General features: G+C 33.7%; 1 protein-coding gene across 8 annotated transcripts in view; it reads right to left on the bottom strand.

Moving 5' to 3' along the window:
* The window catches only part of LOC105321544 (inositol polyphosphate-4-phosphatase type I A), a 32,580-nt gene that overhangs the window by 3,736 nt on the left and 6,284 nt on the right, over positions 1-22,560 (bottom strand). For 3 of the 8 annotated variants that reach the window (XM_066076654.1, XM_066076656.1, XM_066076655.1), the window contains exons 5-22: positions 21,421-21,633; positions 21,121-21,159; positions 20,894-21,012; positions 19,810-19,926; positions 19,256-19,335; positions 14,417-14,464; positions 12,224-12,299; positions 11,647-11,661; positions 7,590-7,786; positions 6,300-6,357; positions 4,453-4,558; positions 3,580-3,687; positions 2,773-3,044; positions 2,130-2,348; positions 1,791-1,982; positions 1,616-1,684; positions 342-583; positions 192-227 (exon numbers count right to left, since the gene is read on the bottom strand). In XM_066076654.1, coding sequence (XP_065932726.1) covers positions 192-227; positions 342-583; positions 1,616-1,684; positions 1,791-1,982; positions 2,130-2,348; positions 2,773-3,044; positions 3,580-3,687; positions 4,453-4,558; positions 6,300-6,357; positions 7,590-7,786; positions 11,647-11,661; positions 12,224-12,299; positions 14,417-14,464; positions 19,256-19,335; positions 19,810-19,926; positions 20,894-21,012; positions 21,121-21,159; positions 21,421-21,633 — 2,206 coding nt within the window. Of the gene's footprint in view, positions 1-191; positions 228-341; positions 584-1,615; positions 1,685-1,790; positions 1,983-2,129; positions 2,349-2,772; positions 3,045-3,579; positions 3,688-4,452; positions 4,559-5,354; positions 5,458-6,299; positions 6,358-7,589; positions 7,787-11,646; positions 11,662-12,223; positions 12,300-14,416; positions 14,465-19,255; positions 19,336-19,809; positions 19,927-20,893; positions 21,013-21,120; positions 21,160-21,420; positions 21,634-22,560 lie in introns of all 8 variants that reach the window. The other 5 variants (XM_066076657.1, XM_066076658.1, XM_011419861.4 and 2 more) reach the window with 5 other exon arrangements.

Below are 22,560 nucleotides of genomic sequence, written 5' to 3'. Positions count from 1 at the left end.
AAGAAACAAAAAGCAAAATCATGAGAGTGATTTGCAAACTACCGTAGTTCTCATGAAGAAAAAAATCCAAAGATTTTAACATCTAGTACAGTTCTGAGATAACCCCTAAACTTCATGTAGGTTGGTAGATGTACATAATAAGTAAATCAGAATTTTTCGAAAATCATATGACAGAACTATATTAACTATACCTGTGAAAATCTCCAAAAGCACCACTTTTGAAATGACTGAAATTGAATCATAAACACATTTTTTAAATCAACTTGCTTTAACGGAGGAAAAGAAAATTAATTTACAATGAAAATGCATAGTCAAGCTCTGCAGTTTAAACAAACAATTACCCATCCTGAAAGACTGTTGGGGAAACACTTGGGTCATCAGTTTTGACAAACTGAAATCTGACAAACTTTAAATCATCCACTGCTACACAGAAATCTTCTATCATTCCCATTTCATCACCATGGCAACTAAGTAATCCCTCAAATTGACAAAATATTCCTACTTCCTGTATCTGTTTCAGGAACTCTTCATTGGATATACAGCTGGTTATCTTGGTAACAAAGCCACTAACAAGTGTTGTAAGCTGAAAGAGAAAATAGACATATGATCAATTTTAGACATAACACGTTCTATGAATACATTTTAAGTTTTGTTTTTTTTTGTGGGGGGGGGGGGGGAGGGGGGAGGGATATAACATTAATAATATTAATATTATACTCCCATACCAATAAAAAAAATAAATATCTTTGAGATTATGGCTATCTCAAAAGGCCCTATTTTAGTAAAAATAACTTTAGAAGAACAATGTTTTATAGGACTTAGTTTTGACCTTAATATTGGTTCAAGATCACTGCACATCTTTTATCCAACAAACAATTATGCATGAACTATAAGGCAGATGCAAGAGACAAGAGGAGAAAAGACAAGTTTTGTTTAATTACACAGAGGTCTGCCATGACCTTGAAAATTGAGAAGAAAAAACTCAATGCAAGTTCACCTCACACCATTTTTCTTCAGGCAGTCTTTAGGTGAAGTCTGAGGACCAAGGTGAGAGAAAATCTTGTTTGCATGGATAAGATTTTTAAATGATCTGCTACAACATTGACCTTTGACTTAAAAACTATCAATATCACTACACCCACTTCCCTATAGGCAGTCTATTGGTGAAGGCCAAGCAAAGAGAAATTGTGGTCCAAACTAAATTTTCGTCTGCTATAAACTTCACCTTTGACCTTAAAACTTGGTTCAATATCAAGTACATGTAATACTTTTTACCCACATGCAACTTTATGTGAAGCTTGAGCTAGATAGGGTCAAGGGGAGGGAATATATGGCCCATACAAGTATTTTAAACAAAGGTCAGCTATGACTTTAAACTTAGATGAACAAACTTGGTTCAAGGTGACTGCAAGGTTTACTATTTACCCAAAGACACTCTGTTCATTAAGTATATGAGCCAGATTTTGCCACAGGAGAGAAAATTATTTAGGAGAGGTAAAGTCAGATGGACAGCCTAATGGGAGCAGGGCCCTAATGATTCTAAAAGAGAAAAAAGCTCCCTAAAACCTAGAATGTTTTTAATTGTACACATTATCTGTATTTACAAAATACTTACTGCATGAGAGAAGCAAACGTCTCTTCTATATCTAACTATGTGCATCAACCTTGAATTACCACGGTGTTCCTACAAGACATAACATAATGACATGAATAAGCTTAAATATGACATTAATTCTATATTTATGTAAATGACTTAAAAGATTTCTCTCTTAAAAACACATTAATCATACCTTAATGTTTAAAAACATGACAATTAGTAGGATTTTTTGGTAGACAATTTCCAGGAAGCTTTTAAGTTTCATGACGGCTGGGTTGATTTCTTCCAGCCACTTGCTTCTCTCCGCTGATTCACCAACCACCAGATCATCCACTATTGAGATCAGACACATGGCAGCTGCTTCCATGTTTAAACGAGTCATTTCCTGTACAGAAAAACAAATTGCTATCAAAGTTAAGAATCACATTCAACATATAAGACAGTAGCTTTAAAATATCAAGCTTTCCCAAGTACAATGTACATGCATCAAACATAAAAATAAATTTCTGGTTGTAGAATTCAAATAAATTACCCAGGGTTCAGCAGTAGGGCTTTTCACAAAGTCTGTTCCTGACCACTTCAAATTTTTGCCAGTGTCCTCATTAACCTTAGCACCCGGAGTTGTGTCCCCTGATAGTGAGTCTAGACTGGACTGGCTCGAATTCTGAGATAATTCTACTTTGATGCGATTATATTCATCTGCAGTATTCTGCACTAAGGGAGAATCACATTCTTCCACCAACTCCTTTATCTGTACAATCAATTTCAAATGCATTGCAACTTTATACAACACTGAATATTTCACAATGATCTTTATAATATTGAAAACTTCATTTCTCAAGGGAGACCAATCTAGTCCAAAAATGGCCAAAGCCATCCAGCCCTCTTTTGGACTCTATACAAAAATGAAAACAGCTTAATTTTTAAATCATAGATCACTCTTATTATACAAAGTACCCTGAAATAAGTGTGCAATGTAGTGATGGTCCTTCACGCAATCTAATAAAAATTAGAACTTCCATCTGCTCCCTGGTTTTCGATACATGTACGTTGGGTGGAAGATCTTCCACACAACATATTAGAAACTGAGTAGCTGATGGAAGTTTTAGTTTTCAAAATGTAGATTGGTCCTTTACATTAGATTAACTGAAAGTATAAATTTGAGAGTTATGCACCTTTTGCTGTAGAGAGTTTGTTATTTCAGTCATCTCCTCTGCAGTCCCACTACTCGCGAGTCTACACAAGGTATCACAATCTTTTGATATGCTCATTTTATGATCATAAATAGAGTTCACGAGATCACAAGCCAGGGACAGGTTGGTCACTGAGTTGTTCTCTGTTGAATGCGACTCCTGGAGTTGGCTCAATAGTCGACTCAGGCCGCCATGTTTGTATTTCTGGGCGTAGGCAGTGAACGCTCCCACCGTAATGGCATCATACCAGCCCGCTAGACAGTTCAAACAAGTGGAAAAATTAGAAGTGATTAAAAATATTTTTTAATTGCCAACCATTCAGTTCAGGAAAATAATTCAAACATTTATCACTTAAAAATTATGACATTTGTCCAAATGTGAATCTACACATTATTTTACAAAAAATACCAATAAAATTAAATGAATTTACATGTATATGGAGTTTTTAAAAACTATCAGAATCTAGATCCACATGTTTGTGAACCTTAATACTGAACTTTAACTAAAGAAATCAGGACTATGACATAATTGAAAAAATAACTGTCCTTATAAAATGTAAAGAAAAACTATTAATTGAAATGAAAAAAAAAAAAAAATGATTTTTTCATGATTTGCATAAAAAACAAATGGATCAAGCTGAACATTTTGGACCGTAGTAACTATGTCTGCCTCAGCTGACCACAGGTGTGGGTTCATTTTTGAAATAAATTATGAAAATCTCATATATATACCAGTATAATAAAACAATGATGGCATTACAAATCAGGAGAATGTTTGATGGACACTTACTCGTATTCTTCTCCTCGTTTATCACAGTCATTCTCTGAAGATGGAGATTCAGGGGAAGGAACTCCAGCTCTTTGTCACCTTTCTTGCAGCTGGCTTTAAAGCATGGACCTAATTTTGATCAAAGAATTTACATCAATTAAATAGACATAATGCCATAATGCAAGCAGTCAAAAAGATTTATCTTTACTAGAAATTAAAAGTTTGCTCACTAGTTACTGTTTCGTATATCATATACATGTAGTTGAAATTCAGACTTCAATATCTTTATAATACCTCGGATATTTTGATGCGAATTAGAATTTTTTATTTATTTTAACCTCGTTGTGATCAAAATGACATTGATTGACAGTACAAGTTATTGGTTTCAAATTTATTGCATAGAATTATTAATGTAACTATAACAGCAAACTGGATTATTGCACTTTAAAGTTTTCCATTTTCCCTTTGATTCATGCAAAATTCTATTGACATTTAAAACATGATGATTTTCTCAATATCTCATGAATTTTAGATGTCATGATAACAAATTTTAAGTTTAATAATGAATACTGGTAAGAACAGAACAGCATCTAAAATGTCAAATATTTTTCACTTTCATTCACAATTCTCTTTACCATTGGGTGTAACTCGATCATTACAGGAAACCATTATGGCTCATTCATTAGTAATGAAGCATTAGTTATTTTTTAAATTCAAGTTTGACGCCATAGCAAAAAAAAAAAATTAATATGAAATCAATTAGCCAAATTTCTCACTGCCGTTACTTTGGATAGCAAGATTAGCAATATTATACAGGAATTATGTAAATGCAGGTACACGTATATAGGTATAATTAGATTATTAGACTAGTAGGTAAAGGAAGAAGAACGTCACCTTTGAAGGAACTGAGAAAGTTAAGATGCTGCTCATACATTGTGATCATGCTCGTACAGTAATCCAGTCGGTCTTGTAAAGCTCGCAATCTCCCGTGGGCAAACATCTACACAAAACAGGCGGTATATTGTTTATATACATCTTGCTTGGCTAAGAAAGGATGGTCCAATATACAACTACATACATGTATAAAAGCATACATGTCTATATATACAACTAGAATATGTAGGGGCACATATGGTTAAAAGTGTTTTGTCAATACTGTGGAAAATATCTGTAAATATTTACACATGTTTCATTGGTTGCTTTTTAATATTTCAAGAAAAAAAAAACTGAGACAGAAATTAATGGATCATAATTCAACCTCTTTTTGACATGATGATAGTCCTTGCATTTATCAAATGTTTATCAATTATTTTATGTGTAGGTCTGTATAGACAATTTAGTGCCTTACATATACATTGTACATGTATATATAGTCATATATACAGTAAAACACGCTTATAGCAAAGGCGCTCATTATTACTAGTATATAATTGAAACTGATAGTGATCAGAAGTGATTTTCATTCCCTGTGGGTTTTAAACATATTGTAAAGTTAACGGATATAGTGAATTATGTCTATAACAAAGCAAAATCGCTCATCCCTTGCAATTCGCTATCAGCATGTTTTACTGTACTTGGTAAGTACTTAGTAAACAGTCACAAACAAGTCATTCCATTAAAAGCTCATTGCTCCGAAGTTAAACAACTTCTAACAAGAAACATCCTGGTTAAAATAAATAATCAAGGAGATTGAGAAAATCTATTAAACAGAAGACCAATCTGCTATATTAGTATACACTGGACATTTCCGATGAAGTAATGAGTACTGGGTTTAATGAGTCTGAGCTCGCTCGCACCTTGGTGACTGGTCAGACTGTTGAGCGAGTCCGTGTACTTGGAGACGATGGAAGCTGACACAGTGATCAGGGAAATCTGGTCACTATCGTACTTTGGTGGGAGCTAAAGATAAGGATAAGCTTAATCTCATAATCATAACCTAGCTGTTACATTAATGGACTAGTATAAAAATCAAAGTACCTGTTTTTGACCTCAGATCAAAGCTATGATCCAACTGCTTCATTCATGGATGAGCATAAACTCATGTCATTCATCTCTTACATAAACATTTTATATTTTGAGGGTACAGAATTTGGTAAAAACTGATTTTTATATTTGAATTAATATATATCTGAATGTACCTATCTATACACATTTCTTCATTTTATGAGAAAAACTTGGATTTTATTGGAAGCTGCTTTTGGCAAAAAATGCTGAATAGAATACATAGCAAAATATAAGACATTTAATAGAGTAATCTAGCAGTTCCAGTCATGGAAAAGTATATGTGTATACAAATTAGAATATATGTCCTCACCAATTCAAAGTTTATACCGGTAATCTAGCAGCTACATTCATACAAATATAAACTCATGTCACAATTTCTATGTCCATTTCCACAAAACAAAAGATTTCATAGCTCATTTTCTGATGGCCTACTAATTATTTTATTTCTGTGATGACATAATTTGTACACAGATAATATTTCATCAATGCGCTGCACTTCATTCAATCAATATGATATATAATCTCATTTTCATGAAGAATTTGAAGCTGATGGAGACAATAATCATTATAATTCATTAATTAAAAACAAGTTTTCAATAAATTTTACTATATTTAGCAATTGAGTACTTCTGTGCTTAATCTAATGTGTCTGGTATCTGTGAACCGAATAATTTTTTTTTTTCTGGGTAATGGCTTGGCTTATTCCAAAATGAAACAAACACACCATATTTACACACCTGACCGATATCTTGGAGCTGGGATAACACATGCTTCTCTTCTTCAATCCATAACCTCCTGCACAAAAAAAATAAAAAAATGATTATAGCAATCAAAGTGTCAAATGTTCAGCCCAACACCCACACATATTGTATAATCAAAGGATATAAACACTGGAAAAACAAAATCCCAGAAGATTAGTGTTCGGTATAAATCAAACTGAACAAAACTTAACCAAAAAAAAAACTATCAAAACTTCAATGTTAATGAGACAATGGCAAACCTTAAACAATTCATTTATTACAATTTCACTCTAGCTACAATGAAGGGTTGAATCAGTGAAATGCATTAAAACCAGCACTTTCGGCCCACTTATTACACAGTAATGGGATTTTGTGACTATAGAGTTTTACCTCCAGCCAAGGTTTATGCTGCTAATGTGCACGTATGAGAACTTTATAAGCATTAGATTTTAGTGACATTTTTAAAAAAAAACTATGGTAACAGAAAATTAACAATCTATTTCAGTCCATTTTTTTTTAAAACAAGTATTGCAGGAAAGGCTTCGTTGACATTATTTAAGAAAATACTTAAGGAAGACTATGCACTTCTAAGGAAAAACCCACAATAGAATTGATCATAGGGATTATCAGAATATGGCAGAATTTCAAAAATACATGAATAATTGAGTTTGTGGGAGATTTTGACACTTTTTGGATACATAATATGTATAGGTATGATCCTATCATGTCCCGGGCCAGCCCCTGTTTTTCTTAACACATATTTTTAGTATTATTCCAGGAAATATACAATCATGTGCATATCATATATTAAATACTCTCGGTTTGTGGCATTGTTTGATAGCATTTGTTTATTGTAAGTTAGATGAATAGTCCTTATTAAAAATTGATTTGTGCCTATTCACTTGGTCCTTCACTCAATATATTATTAAATGATATTCTTTTATTGTATTCATGGCTGTGATTAAGAGTTTTGTGTCAATGTAGCATCCCTGTCAGCAGGTATCCAATTTAAGTATACCTGGACTGTACGATCAAAATCATTTAAGGTTTCTTGGGGGGGGGGGGGGCAATTTTTTGTGGAATCCCATTTTTTTAAAGCTTTGTGTAGATGTTATTTCTTGAATATGCATTTCTTATTGATGAAGGAATCACCAGTGAGATGCTATTTTCAAAATTCATTACGAATGTAAATTGGGGGTGAGGGGTGTGACCCATCAAATCCATGCAAATTAAGCCACCATGAATTCTAGTGATGCCATTGCGAGCTTTGTGGCAGGTAATACTTACAAGAGTTGTATAGGAATATCAAGGCTAAACAAGCTTTCTCCCATGTATTCGTGAACCAGGAGTTTCACATCGCCCTTTGTGGTGTCGAATCGGAATGTTCGGGTGATGATGTTTTTGTAATGAGGACGGAGAGTGTCGACCCGCTTGGAGCGGTGTCTGACAATGGCAGGCTTCTTCGGATTTGAGTCAGTTTCCGACTAAGGAATTAAAAAACCCACAAATTAACACTATTACCAATGATAAACATTAAATTTACATATTCAAGAGAAAAGAAATTTCTAAAAATGTTCCATCTGAGAAAAAAATACAGCAAATTATAACCATGGTTATGCATACATATCAATGTGCTATTACAGAATCAAAAAGCCTCAAGGTAAGAAGAGAACCATTTGAAACAAATAACAAGAGGCCCATGGGCCACATCGCTCACCTGAGGAACAATAGGTATGATAAAGTCAGCTTAATGGAGTCATAATACAATCTGGACAATGTACATTAATACATGTAGATCCTGTATAAATAAAATCCATTTATCCCCCTTGGAACTCGGATAGCCCTGATTGCTGAAAATATTTACAAGAGCAGACTTTAATCACCGCTCCTGCACATACATAGGGACTCAACGTTATGCAGGCAGGGATGACCGCACACCTACGCAACTCAACATGTACCAACGTTAATGCAAGCAGAGATAACGCAAGCAGGGATGACCTCACACTTGCGTCAACAGCTCAACCTAACGCAGGGAGTGCCGCACACTTGCGCTAGAAAGGCCAGAACACCAGCAGGGATGACTATACACTAGTGCTCCGCCGCAACCACCACCAATACAAGCAGGTATGACCGCACACTTGTATTAATGCGATACATGGCAGAAATGACCGCACATTCTGTATCGTTGGTTAGAAAAACACGAAAATTAGAAAGAGCAGGGATGTCAACACCCTCAATCTCTCCGTACCTGTTTAACCCCAAACAGTCACTCATTGCAATGCAATAGACACTGTCCCTATATATGTGCCAGCCTAAAATAATTTATAGTATCTAAAAATTGGAAATCAAAAATAAACAAACTAATCCAGCCTAACCCAAAACTACTTATGCAGAACAAACTTATATACATTGAATATTTATTATTGTATAAAAATAATCATCACATTAATTGGTTAACAGTGGATGCATTAATTAAAATAATCAAGAATCAATAAATCAAGGGCAATAACCCAAAACAGTAATACAAAAAGATTCTAATGAAAAAATAGCTGCCTGCTTCAATTTTATAGTCATATCACATGTTGAGTATTGCAGTTCTCAAAAAGATCCTTTACAATTGTTTATATATGGGATATTTAGCTACATCAAACTCTGAAACTTCTTGTGAGGCCGAAGAATTGTCCTGGAGCCAAAGTCTTAACAATTATAAAGAATCATCTTGCTGATTAGTTTCTGAGAAGAAGATTTTTAAAGATTTACTCTTTATTCCTATGTAAAACTTTAACACCCCCCCCCCCCATGTGGCCTCACCCTACCCCCGGGGGTCATGATTTTCACAACTTTGAATCTACACTACTTGAGGATGCTTCCACACAAGTTTCAGCTTTCCTGGCTGTTTAGTTTCTGAGAAGAAGATTTTTAAAGATTTACTCTATATATTCCTATGTAAAACTTCGACCCCCCATTGTGGCCCCAACCTAACCCCAGGGGTTATGATTTTCACAACTTTGAATCTACACTACCTGAGGATGCTTCCACACAAGTTTCAGCTTTCCTGGCCGATTAGTTTCTGAGAAGAAGATTTTTAAAGATTTATTCTATATATTCCTATGTAAAACTTCGACCCCCCATTGTAGCCCCACCCTACCCCCGGGGGTCATGATTTTCACAACTTTGAATCTACACTACCTGAGGATGCTTCCACACAAGTTTCAGCTTTCCTGGCTGTTTAGTTTCTGAGAAGAAGATTTTTAAAGATTTACTCTATATATTCCTATGTAAAACTTCGACCCCCCATTGAGGCCCCACCCTACCCCCGGGGGTCATGATTTTCACAACTTTGAATCTACACTACTTGAGGATGCTTCCACACAAGTTTCAGCTTTCCTGGCTGTTTAGTTTCTGAGAAGAAGATTTTTAAAGATTTACTCTATATATTCCTATGTAAAACTTCGACCCCCCATTGTGGCCCCAACCTTACCCCCGGGGGTCATGAATTTCACAACTTTGAATTTACACTACCTGAGGATGCTTCCACACAAGTTTCAGCTTTCCTGGCCGATTAGTTTCTGAGAAGAAGATTTTTAAAGATTTATTCTATATATTCCTATGTAAAACTTCGACCCCCCATTGTGGCCCCACCCTACCCCCGGGGGTCATGATTTTCACAACTTTGAATCTACACTACCTGAGGATGCTTCCACACAAGTTTCAGCTTTCCTGGCTGTTTAGTTTCTGAGAAGAAGATTTTTAAAGATTTACTCTATATATTCCTATGTAAAACTTCGACCCCCCATTGTGGCCCCAACCTAACCCCAGGGGTTATGATTTTCACAACTTTGAATCTACACTACCTGAGGATGCTTCCACACAAGTGTCAGCTTTCCTGGCTGTTTAGTTTCTGAGAAAAAGATTTTTAAAGATTTATTCTATATATTCCTATGTAAAATTTCGACCCCCCATTGTGGCCCCACCCTACACCCGGGGGTCATGATTTTCACAACTTTGAATCTACACTACCTGAGGATGCTTCCACACAAGTTTCAGCTTTCCTGGCTGTTTAGTTTCTGAGAAGAAGATTTTTAAAGATTTACTCTATATATTCCTATGTAAAACTTCGACCCCCCATTGTGGCCCCACCCTACCCCCGGGGGTCATGATTTTCACAACTTTGAATCTACACTACCTGAGGATGCTTCCACACAAGTTTCAGCTTTCCTGGCTGTTTAGTTTCTGAGAAGAAGATTTTTAAAGATTTACTCTATATATTCCTATGTAAAACTTCGACCCCCCATTGTGGCCCCAACCTAACCCCGGGGATCATGAATTTCACAACTTTGAATCTACACTACCTGAGGATGCTTCCACACAAGTTTCAGCTTTCCTGGTTTTCTGGTTCTTGAGAAGAAGATTTTTGAAAATTTCTCGAAATTTTTCATTAATTTCTAATTATCTCCCCTTGAAAACGGGTGTGGCCCTTAATTTTCACAACTTTGAATCCCCTTTGCCTAAGGATGATTTGTGCCAAGTTTGGTTGAAATTGGCCCAGTAGTTCTTGAGAAGATTTTGAAAATGTGAAAAGTTTACGGACGGACGGACGGACAGACGGACAGATGGACGACAGACAAAATGTGATCAGAATAGCTCACTTGAGCTTTCAGCTCAGGTGAGCTAAAAACACGTAAAATAACAAATTATAACCGTATCAAAATGCTATCACAGAATCAAGTAGCCTAGAAAAGATCCAAAACTAGCAATTTATCCATATCAATAAAGTACACCAGAATAAAAAAGAAAGTTTGCCCTAAAACGAATCCTAATACTAAAACACCAGGAAAATCGGTTAATCTGTTATTATCTATTTGTTTGCATTGATCTCTAAATATGACAGGCAGAATGTGACAGCCATATTATGCCATCTATCCTTACAGGCCTTAGGCCCCCTATTAAAAGAAAATCACTAAGAACATCTAAATATGAATGACATTAATCAAACCAGTATTAAAGGATGTAAATACCCAGTATTAATGAGTATATTTTCTTTATATATGTATCGGAGATAGTAATTCATTAGTTGCGACTGACTCAATTAAATCTCAATAAAAAAAGCCTTGGTATATTGAGATTATAAAAATATAAATTATTTTGAATGCATTAATTTTGCACGAGCTTATATTAGCCAAAGCAACATTTGAGCTTTTGCTATGGAAATTTATCTGATTTACTTATAAAGTAACAGTTTATTATAGCATTTTAGACACCTTCCTAGCTATAAGCAAAGGAAAACATTCTGATATATTCTGATAATATATAACTTGGCCTTATTAAACATGTACATGCTTACCGGTATATAGACAATCTAGACAAAATAAAGCATGGCTTGATGTTGAACACATCTCTATGATCTCATTATATCTTATATAAGGGCTTTTTTTAGTTCGATCTTCATTCTAGAATCATGATACACATTCCACTTTCTAACGGGAAACTGGGGGGAAAAAGTTAACGTATGCCCACTCCCTCTATCTTGATTTATTTCAGATCCAAACAATACCAAAATTAACAGGTAATTATTTGAGATGGTGTCTCCAGAGCCAGATAACTCAATTGTTTTTTGCACCTTTAGAACATGCATTATTCTAATTTTTGCCCAACAGTTACAATTTCTTAAGAGTTTTAATATTTTGTCTGTGGTTTCCATAATGTTAGTGGCAATCAATTTTAATGGATTGGGTATAAGAATCACAATTTCAAATACAGTTAAATAACTTAAATTTGTGGCCACAGATCCTACCAATACAATATTAGAAATTGCACTTCCAAGGAACATTTCATTTTGTGGATCAGCTCAAAAATGAAATCCATCAAAATTGGCATTAAACGAATATTGATGAAACCATAGAGGTAAGATATTTCCCTACCTGTGACAGTGATAGGTTTGTGTCATTGACCCAGGCCATGATGGTGACGGTCCCACAATCTAGGGGATCTGGACCTCTGTAAAAAACACACAACTAAATCGACAATGTACAGGTACATGCAGGTGTGGTACATCTCTGATTCAATGACATGTATACATGTACATGTAGTACACATGTACTATCAAGTAGTGTTTTTAGGTGCTTTTCAAGTGTTAACTAGATTAGATTAGAAAAGAACAATCCCTGACATTGACCAATAAATATCATAGAAAACATTATCATTCCTACAATCTGGACATATAACAAAGCCTATTTATCTCTGATACTAGTAGTTTGTTTGTTGATAACAAAAATAATGTTCAGTACATCTATCAGGAAACTTGTAAAGATTTGTTCTAGTGAACAAGTAAATATTGATTCAGTACAAAGGGAAGTAATTTAAATTAGATATTAAAGAAAAAAGAGTCTTAATTGCATTGGCATAAATACGCAATGTTCATAAGGGTAATAACTCAGTTATAATAGCTTAACAAACAAAAAATTACCCACCCCAAAACAATTGTAAGTAAAGTCAAACTTTGTTACTTCGAACTAGATGGGATATGCACTGTTTAAAAACTTTGAGATATCCAAGCATTTGAGATATCAATCTAGGGTAAAATACTTTCAAAATAGTTGGTTGGAACTAGAAATCACTTCGATCGACATATCCATGTTTGATATATCAATGTTCAAGATGTCAAAGTTCAACTGTATTTTTGCTTTTAATAACAAGCAACCAACAAGTGGAAGAAATATGAAAACAAATTTCTGGAAATAAAACAGCTGGCAATTCAGCTAGTGATTGAAATTTATCATTTGGATCAATCGGCACAAAACAATTTTTCCTCTATTTTTTTGAATTGCTGAAATAAATATCTTGGACTAATGTATAAAATAGAGAATCCTTAACAGAAATGGAATCTGCAAGACCGGATATTTAATATTAATGGCAAGGGGCAATTATCAGAGCAAACAAAATGGTGCATAAAACGGTTTGACATAAAAAGAGATGATTTTTCGCATTAAAGCATGAATTAGTATCATGAAATCAATTTGTACTTGCAATCAGCGGTAATAGCTACAGATTTTTATGACCTCAATAAATTCCCGGAGACTGATATTGCTTGGAGAGGGTGTTGGATTCCTAATGGAGCCATTCCAAGCTCCGATCTGGGAGCATCACTCTACAACTGGGTCATGCTGTCATAACCAGGATGTTCTGCTGATCAATTACCATTACTTGACATTTACTGTGCTATGGTTTTGGGGTTTTTTGGGTTTGTTTTTTTTAAAGACTATATATGTTGCTTTTTTCTCTCTGAATTTAAAATTTTGTTACAAATATTTCAAATTAAATGTGCAGGTGAAAACAAATACCTGCATATATAAACCACTGAATTTGATGATTTATGAATCAAATAATTATGACTATATATCTTTCTCAGTCCATTGTTTTTTTTCTTAAAAACATTTACTGAATTAGAAATTTCATCTCCTCTTTGTGCATTATTTTTCAAACTTGAAAGATTTTTTTTAAAAATCCACTATGAAAATCAATTTTAATCATTGTGATCAATACACAGATCACAATGTTTAACTATTGATCATGACAATCATTGTAAAGGATTTGATTTTGTCTTCCCTGCTCCTTAGGCATTCTATTTTAGACTTGGCAACATTTCTAAATACAAAGATTAAAAATCAAATTTAAAAAAAAATAATTATAGATCAGTCATACTGTGAACAAAACATTTAACAGATAATAACATCGATCTGGTTGAATCGGTACAATTCATTATATTAAATCAGTACTCATTGAAAATACATGTAATACTAATTCCATTAAACCAATAATTTTCAAATGTAATGCGCATTCCTTGGTGGTTCATGGGGAAATGAAGGTGTAGCAGCTAGGCATTACAAAAAAAAAAATGCATAATCTGATTAAGTTTTTATGTAAAAATTTTCTACATTCATCAGTGAATTTACCAGGTAGGTCATATTGGTAACACACACTGCTGAAATAATCTGTTGAAGGGTTATAAGGTGAAAAAACAAAGGAAAATTCAATGCAATCATTTCACACACATCTACACAAAATTCTACTTGTGACGTTATGCTATTAAAGGTTTGTCAAACAGGTTGGCGTACCTTTTTGATGAAACTGGAATTCCCATTGTGACTAGAAAGTCATTTTCACTGGATTACATTAGAAATGTATTACAGTTAAAAAACACATTTCATTACATAGGAACTTCTTTATCAAAATATCAAACACATATTTCAATAGGGATGGCTCAGTCACAGATATCAATGGAAGTGTATCACTTAAAGTATCTACTGCAAAATCCATATGAATTAAGACATGACTAACTAGCTGTCCCATTTCCACTGAACATTCGGGTCAGGGTAGTTTTTTAATACATGAGTACCGGTAACTTTAAAATTGAACAGTGTCTTTGATATTTAAACATTCCACCATTACACTGGACTGTGCCTTTTTCTGACCTTTAAACAGATTATTTATATGAATTTATCTATACTGGCACTGTACCAGTTATCGGCTAAAATGTAACGTTTTCTTTTCGTATTTCCTTATTTCTTGATATTTTTGGATAACACTTGACATTCTATAAATGGTTAACTCCTTATTTATCCATCTGTTAGATTATATCAATATTTAGAACCCAAAAACATCTTGTTTTGTGACTTTTAGCACTCCCCGAATTTGCCGAGTTTTCACGATTTACTGTACCAGTTATCAGCTTCGTGATAATAACAAAGTAAAATTCCTGTACATGTTGATTTTATACTCTGCAAAATGTAATTTGAATTATGCCCCTTGTGGAGTCAGACTAAAGGTCGTAAGGATTATGATACATATTAACAAACCTTATAAAATTATTCATTTGTACTCACACGGTAATACACAAAATCGTAGACTATTCAAATATAATATTTGTGCAATCAGGCGTTCAACTGAGCTATGAATCTCTCGGAATTTAGTGACCTCCCTTTGTTTATTGATGTTATATGTATTGATATTTTATGCCAAATAAAAGAAGGGATATAATAACGTATCACAAACAGGTAATATTCTATTTTTTAACTTAATTATTACGTCACATCCCCCACTGCTAAAAGTGCAAAGATGTAAATAAGCGGTAAACAATGATCGTTTAAGTTTAAGCTCATGTTTAAAACATATTCAAGAAAGTTAATTTCAAGCAAACTTACTTTCCTTTATTCGAAACAGACGACTGATTTAATTAAAAAATCTCAGATAGTCGCGTGCTATTAACCCGAACCCTCAGTTTAGCCGATAACTGGTCTAAGCCGATCACTGGTACAGTACCAGTAGATGTATCCAAAGATAGAGATCATGGAAGATATCTCCAGACCTTTAACTAGCAATATACTGTGATTTACCTCATCATATTGTATGTGTTTCACCACGCTTGTAAATATATACACAAAAGAATTGTTAATAAGGTCCTGTGACACATATTTCAAAATAAAAATTAAACATGTAATATATGCTATATTAATTATTCTATTACCTGAGTACTCCATATGATAAATTTTGATATCACTAGATAAAATGATTGCAAATTAAGTTAAACGAGTGAATAATTTTGTTTGTTTGTTAAATGTCACTTAAATATCAATTCAAACATACTTGCATAAACACTTGAATTATTGCCAATTACATTGATTAGAAAAACTTACACTGAGTTTACTTTTCCTATTTCAGAATGTTACAAATGTTGCCAGTGAAATAATTTAAAAATATTTGAGACGACCAAACATTTCTTTTATCATTTTGTCTTTATTATACAAAATAATTGTCTGATGGTTTATATATATATATATATATATATATATATATATATATATATATATATATATATATATATATATATATATGTGAAAAATGGTTTGACTATATCAATTGAATCAATTAGAGATAATCTTATCAGTTAAAATGGGTAACCATGGCCCCCAAGATGCTGCTATTGATAATGAAGATCATGACAACAAAGATGAAGGTGATAATGATGATGAGAGAGAGAGAGATTTCTGTCGAGAGAGATATCTGGAGAGAGAGAGAGAGTCTTCTATCAAAAACTTGAATGAAAATCAAAAAGTTTATAAATTATTGTAAATTACTGTACAAAAAAAAAGCAACATACCAATCATTGTCAGAATATAAGTAATTTCCCTGTCTGCTCAATATCAAATCAGTTCAACTGAATAAATTCAATTGATATTGTGTCTGGTATGCATAGATATAAACATCATATATGTCACCAAGTGTATGATATGAGTTGAGTTGACTTAATTTACACAATATATATTAACACCTCCTTATCACATGTTGACATTATAATAACCTCCCCCATGAATGTTGATCTTCATGCATCAAAGGAAATCCTGTTCTTCAGGAAAAACTCAATCATGAAAGACTCACACAGGATATCAGCGTTGGACATCTATGCAATGTACTTACTGACCTATTTACATAATAAGTACTGTAAAAGCTATATAAAGAAAGAACACACAAACTTATATGCATTAGATGCATTTTATGGTCACGACAGAGGTTAGATAATAATACCATTGTTTTTTAATATCATCAAAAAATTCTGCAAGCTAAAACTCATTATTATGCATGCGTATGCTGTCTTAAAGGTTGCACAGGGATAACTGATAAAAAAAAACTAAGGGACCCATGGGCCTAATTTGCTATTTCATTACAAAAACTTGTCTAAATGCATATTGATGTCAATCAAACAATAAGTTCATTTCCCTCAAATATCAACAAGAATGTATTTTTTCATCCTTCTTTTATTACAATGTACTGTAAACGTACTACATTTGGCAGTGTATTAATTCTATTTAGCGCTTTTGGCGGAATGCCTTCCGCTAAATCAAGTACATCGCTAAATGCAATACATCTATGTATAAGAATAGTCACATTCAGGAATAAGCTAATTCAAATCCATGCCAATTTGTTTTAAAACTAATTTCTGCCAAATATCGTACACACCAAATATGTTTACAGTATGTTGTTACAGTACAAGTTTGCTCAAATCATTCTCGTTATCAAAAATTAAGGTGGTATGGGACACATGTCTATTTTTATGCAAGTGGATAAAATTCAATTATCATCAAAATACTTTCACCATTTTAATAAAATTTTACAATATTTGACCAGAAAATATGTTTTTCGGAAAGGTAAAAATTATAAAAGCCCCAGTGGGATTCGAACTCATGACTTACAGATTCATAATTTGTGCTCTAACCCATTATGCTACATCGTTAGATAACAATTTACACCGCTAGGTAACATTTTTAGGAAAGAAAAGGTTTATAAAATTATGCTTGATAATATTGTTTATTTCTTTCTGAAGTACTTTGAGGTGTCCTTTTCCACCTTAAAGCCCTTGATATTTTCCGCAGATTTCAACACCTCCCCTTAGCCTTCATGCATTCACAAAAATAATTGACATCTATATTAAATTGTGACCTCTTTTTGAACATTGTGGGGATGGATAAATCCGAATCTCTATGCATCAACTTGCTTCCGTAAATAAAGATGATTTGTCAAGTTCAAAGCAGGTAAACAAAAAACAAGGTAGTGATATAATATGTAGTGTCGCTGTTGATAGAAATATTTTATATCTCCATTAGTTACTGTGCATGCATTGGTCCACATAGTACTTGCTTCCTGTCTCGGTGCATTGTTAATGACAAAACCCAGACCAATCACAGCTAAAAAATGCATGAAGGAAGGGGGGAAAATGCCAATTAACATTCTAAAAGTACGAGGTGTGAATTATGGGCAGAGGATGGGAAGAGTCATCAATCTTCAGACAGTGCCCACAGATATTGCTGAAATTTTTTGTGCCATTTCAGCTGTTCCAAAACTAGAGTTTTGTAATTCAAACTTGATTAGAAATAGCAAATATGAACTACTAGTTAAAAAAATGGAATTAGCATGCGGATGTGTATTTTCACCATGTTGGTAATCTTATTTAGAATGAATAATGTAGCCTTGAGTGAGATTTTTATACTCTTTGCCAGGCTCTTCTGATGAAGGTATTGCATGCCTGGTCTCTGTTCATCAAACTACCCTGCCATGTGTACAGGCGGTATAAGGATGAGTTACAGCAATGGCCACACACAACAAACGCATCATTGCCCCAATCAATAACGCCAAACAGTTTCACTGTCTACATTCTTAGGACGCTCCGTCACACCAGTGCGACAGTCCGGAAATTAAAAAGCCTTGTTTAGACCTATAGTATTCATTAAGAAAGCTATTTTGTGTCAGTTTTTCTATTGTTTGTAGTTTTTCATGCTGGGTAACATGATACAGCGTTGCATCAATGTATAATTTGATATATGATTCAATTTTATCAATGAAGTCAGATTTATGGGCTAAATCGCACTAAAAAAAATTCAGCACTTTCAATCAAAAAACATATGAAACTAACAGTGCATCTGACAGTCTATTACAGACATGATTTATCTCAAACAAGAGATCGTAGAATCATTTGAAAATTGAGAGGTCGGCATCCATGCAATATTAAAAATCCCCCACATCGAGAGACCTATAAAACTAATCTCCTGGGGGTAATACCTAGATGTCAAAATTCCATCCATTGATATCAGAAAATTAAAAAAATATTGTCACTATTTGCAATGTTTACATAGATAGCGGGGGTGGGGGAAGGATGGCTGCTTCGGAACCTCAACTTGAAAAAAATTGTATATTTTCCTTACATGTTCTATGGGAAAATAAACGTATAAGCCAATGCCCCCTCTATTTTAAAAAATGAACTTACAATTATGATAGCTCTGCACTATATTTCCTTTCTCTAACACATGAAAATATATATATTATCAGCTAACAATACAATATTAACAAACATACTAATAAATATTTACTATGTAAATTCATAAACTGTTCCAAGATATACTTACACAAGTCTCATTTTGCTTTTCATTTCCACATTCATCAAAACATCTTTCAATGTGAAAATAGCATGACCAAGCTGGGACATCTAAATGCAAAAGAAATTACATATCTTGAGTATGTGATTGAATTGTTGCTTTACCCTAAACTTACATATTTTGTCTATTTCCCTTTTCCTTTATATGTATGGAAACTGTATTATATTGATGTGAATACTGATGGGCTGTAAAGCCTAAAGTGAATGAATGAATCAATGAATGAATGATATGAATGAATGAATAAATATCATGTACTCTTAAAATTTATATCAAGTTCTTGACCTTGCATCTTGTCAGCTTAAGTGATCTATCTTCATCAGTGAAAACAGTGTAAAAAAGTTAATTTACTAACAAACATTTCACTGGTAATGTAATAACATTTTTAAATAACGTGCTTATAATTTTTTCAAAATTTTCACACTCAAAGCTGTTAACATGTAATCACACTGGAAGCTTGTAAATAATCTTTTGTCAAAATTAAATTATCATGAAGCTAATCGGACACGCGGTAATCTAATACTTACAGTCCCTGTCAGCCTCTCTTTGACATGGTATACCGTGATCTTCACCCGCATGTTGAGATCAACCCCGTCTTTGTCACCAAAGCCAATGGTCTTCAGAAACTGGGGATCATTACTGCCCTGGTAAAACAGGAGGAATATTTTGCATTCAAAATAATCTTGTCGTATGATCACAGGTTCCAGGTATCAAAACAAAATGACGATCGATCATGCAAACTCAAAATGAACACAATTTAAAAATCCCAATCATAATTTTGCTACAATATTAAATGAAGACATGTTCGTAAAAAAATAAAATACTCACATATTGTACATAAATGACTTATTAAGATATCAGTAAGCTTTACTTTTTTCTAAAAACGTAAAATAGAGATATCTTGTTTTGATAATTTGAAACAACAGACTGTTAATTGAAAAATCATTTCCGACTAAAAGACTTTTAGTTGATTCAATGCACATTAATTTACAGTCGTTCTTAAAAATTTCTATCCTGATAATTTCCATAATCTTCTTCAATATTTTATATTCTGGCAAATGAATATTCAATTCTAATTTTTTTTTTTTTACTCTAGAGACTACTGAGTTATCAAAAAACTGATTGGATTTATTTCATCAGAGGAATTCAAACTTTTAGGAATTAATGCCAGACTTAATGGATTAAAAATGTAACTTATCCATATTGAAAATGATAATAAACACCAGTACATATCGTTTTGCAAATACTTTTAAAGCATTATCAATACCCGTAAATCTTCTGGGAATGAAGGCAATTTTTTTTTTTACACATAAACAAGTACTAGTAAACATTGCTATCTATACACCTACTTAGAAGTGTGTGGTGTGTAAACATACTGTATACAGGGAAATATTCACCCATGTTTTATTTTTGCCCCTTTTGCTCTCGTTGACAGTGGGCAAATTTAAGACTGAGTGAATACAAATTTCTCGTTTTATCACTCCTTAATACAACTGTGTTTGGGCGAATTCAAGACAGCACGAAACCGTTCACAAGTATAGAAGGGCGAAAATAACACGGGGCGAAAATAACCCTGTATACAGTAGTACATGTACTAACAACTGTACTTACTTCCACTACTTCAGTGTTACTGTGCTGGATCCAGGTCTGTTGAGGAGGGACAATGGTACTAAGAACAATGAAAGGATTGGGGGGCTGTCCACTAACGTCATTATGCAAGTCATTGCAGCCTGGCAGAATCAAAATTATAAAGATGAAGCATCATTTCGAATTTCACTTCTGCAATTGACAGAAACATCACTCATGTAAACTCAAGATTTGACCAACACAAAACTTACTCAAGCATATCTCTAGGGCAGGGTCATCACTGGCATTTCCTACAAAATAGAGAGCTTTGGTGAATGTTCTTTCATGCGGTTTTTGACTGATTTTTGGACTGTAACACTTTTTTTCTACTGTGGTTCCTACTGCATTCTATCCGTTACACTGCTTTCAACAGATGAAAGCAGTTTTACAGAATAACTGATATAAAAGCAATGGGTTCCAATGATGCCTTCCAAGTTGCGCACGAAATCAAAAATGTTTTATGTTTCATTTTAATAAACTGATAGAAGAAATTATGTATCATGCCTACGTACCTTGGGATTGGGTCTCATACTCCATCCCAAACTCTGTGGGTGGGGGTTGAGTGATGGGGTCCCTCCCAGTCTTGGCCTGGATCTGCTCTCTCAGACTCTGGAGCTGCATTTTCAGACATTCATAGCTGGCTGTGTGGATAACCTGGATCCACTCATCCCTCTCATCCTCACTCGGAGCCTGGAACTTGTATGTATGATCCTCTCCTTCATACACTAAAAAACAAATCAATCACTGTATAAAATTGAGAGATGGATATACAGTTGAACTTTGATATCTCAATGATAGCTCAAATACAATGGATATTTCGAAGTGATTTGTAAGACCCAATCTCTCACTTCCTAAGTATTTTACCCTAGCTCTATATCTCGAAAGCTCGGATATCTCGAAATTTTCAAACATTCCGATCTAATATGAGATAACGAAGTTTGACTGTATGTTGTACCTTGTAAACTAAATAGAAACTTATAATAAATTCTTTTATTAAATGGTACATATGTACAGTAAACCTGGGAACTTAAAATTTCAGTTCCTTGCATGGTGTATGCAAGATTCATTATTCAGAAAGTATAAGATAATTAAAACCAGGAAAAGGTCACTGGAAATTTCTTACATAGTATGTTTTATTGTATTTGGTCAAAACACACATTAATTTATAATTTTACTACAGCCTTAAAAACCCTGAAAAATAAAATAAGAATTCTTTAAACATTATTAAATCTTTGGACATATATTGAGCAATAACATATTAATGATCTTTGTTTGACCTTTTGACCTCAATAAGAGGTTATCCAATATCCATCTATCTTTGGCTAATCTGTGTATGAAGTGTATGGTATGTTAAGCAAATGGCTGCCAAGGGCATGTGTGAGGTAATGAGGGAAACAAAATATATATCATGTACTAGTATAAATTTTAAAATACATACAAAACAAGTTACAAAATGTTGGACACAATGTTGAGTCAACCCCTTTTTGAGAGTACTGGTGACTTTAATATTTGTGAGTGCCAAAAATAAGCATCCCTGATACACAAGTCAAGCCATGAACACATCTATCAAATTGTTATCCCTGTTTTCTGTAGACCTAATTAAACCCCTTCTCCCTTAAATAGAACTGATGCATGTTAATTCAACGAAACAT

Source organism: Magallana gigas, chromosome 2, assembly GCF_963853765.1.
Source record: "Magallana gigas chromosome 2, xbMagGiga1.1, whole genome shotgun sequence".
Taxonomy (NCBI): Eukaryota; Metazoa; Mollusca; class Bivalvia; order Ostreida; family Ostreidae; genus Magallana; species Magallana gigas.
Note: the sequence above shows the minus strand (reverse complement) of the source record. Positions and strands in the feature narration are given on the sequence as shown.